Source organism: Octodon degus, unplaced genomic scaffold (assembly GCF_000260255.1).
Source record: "Octodon degus isolate 3935 unplaced genomic scaffold, OctDeg1.0 scaffold00246, whole genome shotgun sequence".
NCBI lineage: Eukaryota > Metazoa > Chordata > Mammalia > Rodentia > Octodontidae > Octodon > Octodon degus.
Window position 1 is genome coordinate 1,125,351 of NW_004524822.1, and position 8,812 is coordinate 1,134,162.

At 46.0% G+C, this 8,812-nt stretch overlaps 1 protein-coding gene across 1 annotated transcript; it reads left to right on the forward strand.

Moving 5' to 3' along the window:
* Positions 1-7,645: 7,645 nt before the first annotated feature.
* On the forward strand, positions 7,646-8,065 carry LOC101588339 (trafficking protein particle complex subunit 2-like protein). Its single transcript, XM_012512636.1, has one exon. The coding sequence runs from the start codon at positions 7,646-7,648 to the stop codon at positions 8,063-8,065; it is 420 nt and encodes a 139-aa protein (XP_012368090.1).
* Positions 8,066-8,812: the final 747 nt, after the last annotated feature.

Genomic DNA, 8,812 nt, shown 5'->3' on the forward strand with positions numbered 1-8,812 from the left:
TTGTGTGTGTGTGTGGCCAGCTCAGCCCACCAGGGGGCGGGGCTGGCTGGCATGTGGTGCTGGGGGATCCAACCGCGGTCCCTGTGCTTTGCCAAGCTTATTTCAAGTAGGTGCTTTAGACCACTGAGCCATCTCTCCAGGCCCAACAGGTTGTTTTTTTTTTTTTTTTTAAAAAAAGCTTTAAACAAATATTTCAGTCTATGTACAAGCAGAATTAGATAGAGAAATTCCACATTGCTAAGTGAACTGTGCAGTGCTATCTAGTTAATTTATAGCTTTAGTACAATTCCAATTTAAATCCCAGTGGAAGTTTTGTGGAACTTAATCTTTTTCTCCAAAAAAAAGCCTAGAGTTAGGGGAATAACCTTAATGATAAAAAATACTGTAAAGCTGTAATAATTCACAGCCTATAATACTTTATAATATAATACTATAGTTTCTATACCATGTTACTAGTTTTTTTATAATATATAACAAAGTGATAATGATATTTGACCTGACAGATCAAAGGAACATTATATGAAGTTCAAAGGTAAGCTTTCATACATAAGAAAATGAAATATATGATAAAAAGCCATCACCAAATTCAAAGAAAGAAAGAAAAATGGAATTTTCTTTGGAAATAATTAATAGATCATCTGGAGAAATAAATCTCCTTAGCTATTCCTTACAGTCCTGTACCACAATGAGTTCCAGATGATTTAAAACTTCATTGCATTTTAAAATATAAAAAAAGAATTAATTTAAGTTAAATATGTAGTAAACATCTGGATAGAAAAATGATATTCTATATGAGAAATAGTTGAAATCAAAAGCGAAAATTTTAATAGATACATAGTTAAATTGGTCTGTATTGAAAATAAAAATAAAGCTACTATCACAAATAAACACCAATAGACTGTAAAAGGCTTATAATGAGTGTGACACAAAGTTAACAGCTTTGTCATGTGTGTTCATAAAGGACATGAGAAAACTCACAGGCTGGTCTCGACCTTGCAGTGATCTTCCTGTCTCAGCCTCCCCAGTGCTGGGATTACAGGTATGCACCACCGTGCCCGGTTGAGATTCTATCTTAAACAATACATGGACACATGCTTATCATTCCTTAGCTAACATCAAATTTAACTAAGCGTCTTTTTTTCTTTGCTAAATCTGAAAACCCAAGGGCCAGCCAGCTAGCTCAGTAGATTTTTTTTTTTTTTTTTTTTTTTTTGTGGTACCAGGGATTGAACTCAGGACTTGCACTTGCCAGGCAAGCGGTTATTCTACTGAGCTCAGTGGATTAAAACGCTTGCTTAGGCAGACGCAGGGACCAGGGGTTCCATCCCTGGCCTGCTGTGCCCGCCTCGCCCCTGGGGCACACTGAGACAGCAACTGAGACTGGGTGTGGTGGTGCGGCTGTAATCCCAACATTCGGCAGGCTGAAAAGCAAGAGGATCACTAGACTCCGATCTGTGTAGTGAGACCCTGTAGACCGTGTACTAAATACATTTAAAAAAAAAAAATCTGAAAACCCAAATAGATATCAGATTGATAGCCTTATAATTAATTATTCTGCTTCGGAACAGAGAAGTTTCTTTGGTAAACTGTAAGTATATGGCTTTCTCATATCCTTTTAAAAATTTTTTTCATATCCTGTTTTAGAAAAATATGAAGAGAGAACTATGGCCCCAAACCCTACCATCAGATATAAGTACTATTCACATTTTGTTTTGATAGTTTTTATTTTGTGGCAGTACCAGGGATGGGACTCAGGACCTTGTACTTGCCAGGCAGACACTTACGCTACTGAGCTATCTCCTCAGCGCAGTTTTGGTATTTTCAGACAGGGTCTGTCTGTGTAGTTCAGGCTGGCCTCCAATTTACAGCCACCCTCCTGCCTCAGCCTCCCAAGTGCTGGGATTACAGCATCCTCCTGCCTCAGCATGTTCAGCTGTTGTACTTTAAAACGCTGTCTACATGGGTGCACTACACACATGAAATCAGACTACACATGCTTTTTTGTAACCTGCCTTCCGATGTTTATGCTTTCCTTGACTGACAATTCCACTTTTGTTCAGAGATCTGACTTCCATAAAATCCTGTTCACTCACCATTCCCAGGGGTGCCAGTACACGGGCCACATATGCACATGATCAACTAGCAGTTTGCTTGTTGTTTTATGAAAAACCACACAGCACAGCTTCTACAAGGGCCCCTGAGCGAGAGCAAGTCCAAAGCTGGCTGTCCAAACCCTTGAGGAATCATGGAAAAGATGCACAATTTCTGAGCGCTGCATTCTTGTTGATTGGTACTTACTTAGCTCTGTGTATTTCCCCTCACTTCACTTTGTTCCAGAAACTCACTGAACAGCTGTACAGACCAGAGACAATCACCAGCAGACTTAAGCAAGCTGCTGGGCACCACTGAAATCTTCCCAGGTGAGCTCAACCTTTGTGGAGCAGCTGCTGTCAGCCCGGCCCAGAGCTAGGCATACAAAGATGAAAAGGCCGGGAATAGCACAGCAGCTCATCCAGGATGCTGCCACTCGGAACGCTACTCTCAGCACACGGAGTGCAGCTCGCTGAACACAGCAAGCACCAGAGCCGCTGCTCAGGGAGCACGCGTGGTTCACTGACCTCGTGCGAGGGGTGTTTGTTTTTCCTTCTGGAACTGGGGATCACGCTGAGGGCCTCGGAGATCCTAGGCATGAACTCACCCACTGTACACCCTGAAAAATAATATCAGAGGGGGCCGGGGAGATGGCTCAGTAGAATAAGCGCTTCCCTGGCAAGCACAAGGGTCTGAGTTCAATCCCTGGTCCGAAAAAAAAAAAAAAAAATTAGAGTCACTATTCCTGTTCCCACTCCCACTGTACAGATAAAGAAACTGAGGCAAGGAAAGATTGCCTAACTTGCTTTAAATTAAAGAGACCAAAAAAAAAAAAAAAGAGAGAGAGAAAGAAAATAAAGAGCTCTCAAAATGGAAGTTATGCAGGACTATGTAAAATATAATTATATTAGATGAAAAATTAATTAATTAATTAATTAAACAGAGACAAAAGAGCAGGGCCAGGTTCTAATCCAATGTCTCTCAGATAGATAAGTAGGTAGATATCTAGATGATAGATAGATAGATAGATAAATAGATAGATAGACAGATAGACAGATGAGAAGCAGGTCACACTGTCATGTTGTCTTGGGGATCAGACTTTGAAACAGTACTTTGTACTATGTGCTGACTGCTATTCCCAGAGTTTTATAATGATCTATTTTATCCATCAAGCCATGGTTTTACTACGTCATCCAGATAATTAAGTGACTTGAAGGACTTTATGGGGGTGGGGACACATGCTAAGGAGGCCTAGGAGCTCCCCATTTATCAGAACTCCTGAATGTAAATCCATGAGTTCCGTCTCACCTAAAAATCAATACTGTTTCTAGTCTGCAGCCGCAGCTCCAGTTCCCAGCCTATCTCTGGTCCCATCTCCAGGACAGCTCAGGCCTGACTGATAAATGCCAGGGCACAGGTGAGCAGCACTCTGGGCCCTTAGATGTATAATTACATCTATAGACGTGAAAAATGTGAACAATTTGGCTTCCAGCAATGAGGTGGTTTCCCGGAAATGATTCTCAAGATTCTTGATTCTCGGGTGAAGGGAAGGAGCCTTGCAGCTATCCAGTCCTCAAGAGCAGGGAGCAGCCCTGCAGGGGCGGGGGCCTGGGGGGTGCAGCTCTGCAGACCCCTGCACTCCAGGGACACCAGCTGCTGCCACCCAGGCTCTGTGAAGCCGCGGCACAATTTTAATTTCCTCTCTTTCTCTTCTTCCCCTTGGACAAAATGAATCATAAAGTTTATACTCACTTTAGTATGTACATTTTAAATAGACCCTATAAAACCAAGGGTGTAATGAATTCAAGACGCCCGCATCGTAGCGATTCTGCACACAGTGCTGAGTCTCATGGTTTGGACCCAGCCTTCTTAGGATTCTTCAGTAGGACCAGACTTTAGACTCCAAGGAAATGAAAAGAGTGATGGCGTGATTTTGTGAATGACCGCTAAATCTGCAAAACTAGCTGTTGCAGGGCTGGGGAGATGACTCAGTAGAATAAGCACTTGCCTAGCAAGTGCAAGGGCCTGAGTTCAATCCCCAGTTCCGCCAAAAAAAAAAAAAAAAAAAACTAGTTGTTTGCAGTGCTTTGCGCAGAAAGCTAAGTATAGTGACCCACAAGCCTGGACTCTCACTGCTATGGAAGGCTGAGGCAGGAGAATCACAAGGTCAAGCCCAACCAGTTCAAAGGCACTGTGCTCAATCACCAGTACCAAAGAAGAGGAAAGGAGAGAAGCCTCCGAGGGCCAGGGCCAGGGCCAGGGCCGGGCTGGACACAGGCAGCTGTACAACTCGTACCTCCCAGCAAGCAGCAGGATGGTCCAGTACCGGGGCGCTTTAGGGCCAGGGGCAGGTCTGTACTTGCTCACTAACTAACACAAACCAATTGTGCACCAGTATGGCTTTTCACTCCAAATGCTCACGAGGAATGTAAAGATCTCTTGTTTTCTGTAACTTTAGATGAGCTTTCAAAACAGAATCCACCCAGAACCGCCCAGCCCACAGCAGGAGGGGGCCGTCTTCTAGCAGATGGAACAAAGGATTGGGTTCCCAAGCTCCCATATTAAGTCAAAAGGGCACAGTGTCAGCCCAGGACCACCCAGGCAAGATGAACTCCAGAGCGCCTCTCCACGGTGCTCACGGTGGCGAGACGGGAGGTTTGATCTTGGGAAAAGCAAACATCACAGACTTCACCCCTAATCACGGAACTCACACCCCACCCCAGAGGAGCTGCCCCCACACAAGTGGGGCGGGAGCTTCCGTTTCTTCTGTCCGTCTGTTTGCCTGGGGAGCACCAGGCAATGTGAAAGAAAGAAAGAAAGAAAGAAAGAAAGAAAGAAAGAAAGAAAGAAAGAAAGAAAGAAAGAAAGAAAGAAAGAAAGAAAGAAAGAAGTCAAATACAGATCTGATTATGTCACTCTCTGCTAAAACCCTCAAGTGGCTCTCAGGGCTTATAGATAAGGACCTAATCCTTGAGACAACAGTTGTACCCCATTCCGTAAGTCACTTTTCTAATTGCTGGGTCAAAGTACCTTATTCCCGTGATGTAAGGAGGAGAGGCCCATGAATAATTGAAAGTTTGTAAGTAAATGCCAGGTCCTGATAGTTATTGTTAACCTGTTATGTAACAAAGTGAAATTTTATTAAACTGATTTTCAACTTGAGAGAGAGAGAGAGAGAGACACAGAGAGAGAGACAGAGAGAGAGAGACAGAGAGAGAGAGAGAGAGAGAGAGAGAGAGAGAGAGAGATGGAATCTTCAGTGTTCCAGCCATTGAACATAAAGGAGAAAAAAGTCTGCTCTCCTTTCTCCTCCAGACCACTCCTTACCCTGAGATTATAGGCTGAATGGGTGAGTGCCAAGGATTGAACCCAGACCTTCACACTGAGCTGCATCTTCAGTCACTGTTTAAGATATTCTACTTTGACTGGGTGTGGTGGTGCTCACCTGTAATCTCAGCACTTGGGAGGCTGAAAACAGGAGAATCACTATGAGTCCCATCTACATAGTGAGACCCTGTACACTTTGTCCACCCTGTTCTAAATTTAAAAAAAAAAAAAAATTTTTTTTTTTCTATCTTGAGACAGGGTCTCACTAGGCCCTGAACTGTCCAGGCTGGACTTGAATTTGCCAGCTTCGTGCCTCAGTCTCCCAGAGTGCTGGGGTTATGGAAGTGCACAACGCTGCCCAAGAAGAATAAATTTTTCTAAATTAACCAGCAACCCAAATATTTTTTCAACTGTTATCTTTTTAAATATGTTAAGATAATTCCCCAACCAATTTAGAGGGAAGGACTCTCCACATTTCCTCACCCCAATTTTCCTCTCTTCACAACAAATTAGGGACATTGTATGCTAATTTTTTTTTTTTTTTTTTTGTACAATGTCTTCAGGGTCTCACTCTGCAGCTCAGATTTGTAGTAACCCTCCTGTTTTCAGCCTCCCAAGCGCCATCACACCGGGATCAACCCCCAGTCCCAATGCCTGCCTAAGCAGGCACTTTAGTCTGTTGAGCTATCTGGTTGCCCCCCCACCCCCTTTTTGAAAAGAGGTTTCGCTAAGTCAGTAAACTGCCCAGGCTGGCTGGGTGTGCAGGTGCACACCCAGAATCCCAGCATTTGGGAGGCTGAGGCAGAGGATTGCCACAATTGTGAGATGAGGCTGGCTGCATGGCGAGTTCAAGGCCAGTCCAGATAGCAAGACCCTGTCTTAGCTCTCACTCTTCAAGAAAAGAATAAAACAAATTGCCCAGACTTGCAGTCCTCCTGCCTCAGCCTCCCAGAGTACTGGGGTTACAGGTGTGTACACCACACCTGCCTTCAGCCCTAACTTTCTCACTCACTCCCATGATTCCCACCCTTATCTCTTAACCCCCTCCCCAGGGAGGTTGAGCTCAGCTGAGAAGGCGTTTGCTGGCACCGTGCGCTGACACACGCGGCTCCCAAGGCACCCAACGTGGCCTCGCTTTTACTGTCCTTTCCCAGCGTGTTCACCCAATGCACACCCTACTTTCTGACCACGCAGGATGCCTCAACACTTCCCCGCCACATGTGTGTTTTCCCCTACTTTTCCACATGCCCTGCCTGGACCCACTTCACATTTGCTCCAGCCACCGTACCAAAGTTCGGCAGGGCGTGTTCTCACACTGTCCCCTGCTCTGACTGGAGCTGGAATCTTGGTCTTCAGCTAAATCCAGACTTGGGCCCTGCAGGGTCTCCAGCACATGCCCCCCAAGGCTGCAAAAGGCAGGTGGGGCAGGGCGGTGGGGGTGCTGGCTCGGGTGGGGGAAGGGGACCAGGCTCTCAGAGCCCAGACGCTTTGGTCATGAACTAGGTGTATCAGTACTATCTAATGCGTTCTTCTTGTTGTAAATGACAACAACCTCCTCAAGGCTTATGTTTGTGTTCTGAGTCCCGTCTCACTAGATTGCTAAGTGACCTGTCCGATAAAGCAAGTTTTGGTCTCCCCTGTCAAGTGCTTATGTATAAAATTCACGCAGACAGGAGACTGTCCTAAAGGGTGAGTGGGCATGAAATAAATTCATTAGGAAGCAAGGCCCCGTCAACCACAGTCTTTGCGCACCAAGAAGTGCCCTGGAAGCCTCCCTTTTCTGGGACCCACACCAGGTAAGGTGACTCACCCCCCTTCCTTCCTCGTTGGGCCGGCACTGAGGATGGGAACATGGCCTATGTGCAGTGGACACACACTCTACTGAAGCGACACCCCAGCCCTCCTTCTGCTCCTGGCTGTCCCTTTTCTGCCTGTCATGGGCCTTTCTGCTTATGCACTTTAATTTTTTTTTTTTTACTCATACATGTTTGGAGTACATGCTGACTACTCTCATCATGAGGATTTGATGCATATGTAGAATACATTTAGGGGCTGGGGAGATAGCTCAATAGAACAAGCACTTGCCTGGCAAGCATAGGGTCCTGAGTTCAATCCCTGGTACCACAAAAAAAAAAAAAAGAACACATTTAACTTCTTTTTGTGCTCCTTCTCCTTCCTCCCACCCCCACTTTTAAGACTCACTTGGGGTGCCGTGCAGCCAGCCAAGATGGCAGTGTGCATCATGGTGATTGTGAAGGAGAATTATCCTTTCTACGTCCGCAGCATCCCCGTGGAGAATGAACTCAAGTTCCACTCCGTGGTGCACACATCCCTGGACCTGGTGGACGAGAAGATCTCCGCCATGGGGAAGGCTCTGGTGGACCAGCGGGGGCTCTGCCCGGGTCTGCTGTACCCAACAGAGGACTACAAGGTATACGGCTACGTGACCAACTCCAAGGTGAAGTTTGTCACGCTGGTGGACTCCTCAAACACGGCCCATAGAGACAACGAAATCTGCAGCATGTTCTGGAAGCTGCATAACTCCTACACAGATGTGACATGTAACCCCTTCCCCAACCCTGGGGACCGCATCCGGCCGAGGGTCTTTGACAACATGGTGACATCGCTGATGACTCAGGTGTGCTGAGCAGGTCCCCGCTGCCTGTGCTCTGCCCAGGAGAGGCAGTGTGCACATAGCTGCAGGGAAAGTCTATTGGCATTCCTCTTGCCCAGTGGGCATGGGGTTGGCACATGCCTTGCACTAAAGCTTGGGAGATTAAAAAAAAAACCTACTGGGAGGCCGGCAAGATAGCCCAGCAGTCTAAAGTGCCTGCTTAGGCAAGCTTAGGCAAGCTCACAGGGACTGTGGTTCGATCCCCAGCACCACATGCCTCCCGGGCACCACATGCCACTGTCCCCAGGGTGGGCTGAGCTGACCACAAAAAAAATTTTGCTTCAAGCCAGGTGTGGGAGGTGAGACAAGAGAATCAGCATACACTTCAGGCCAGTCTTGAGAACCTAGTGAGTCCAAGGCCAGCCTGAGCTACACAGTGAGAGCCTGTCTCAGAAAAGCCAGGTGCTAGGGGGCCTGCCCCGTAGCTCAGTTCTTTAAGTGGCTGCTTCAACAAAGCAGTCAGGCTCAGGTTGCTTGGGTTCGATCCCCACAACTCAAGCCAGCCAAACCTGCCCTGAAGGCATTCAGAGCAAAAGAAAAGAAAAGAAAAGAAAAGAAAAGAAAAGAAAAGAAAAGAAAAGAAAAGAAAAGAAAAGAAAAGAAAAGAAAATCCAGGCCTAGCCTCTTACAAAGGGCTGGGAAGGTAGCTCAGTGTAGAGGTCCTGGGTTCAAATCCCAGTACTACAATGATAAATGACTGATAATAGCTAGATAGAGACA

Bases quoted from the DNA above. Each gene is read 5' to 3' on its own strand.
- LOC101588339 (XM_012512636.1), top strand. From the start codon at position 7,646: ATGGCAGTGTGCATCATGGTGATTGTGAAGGAGAATTATCCTTTCTAC.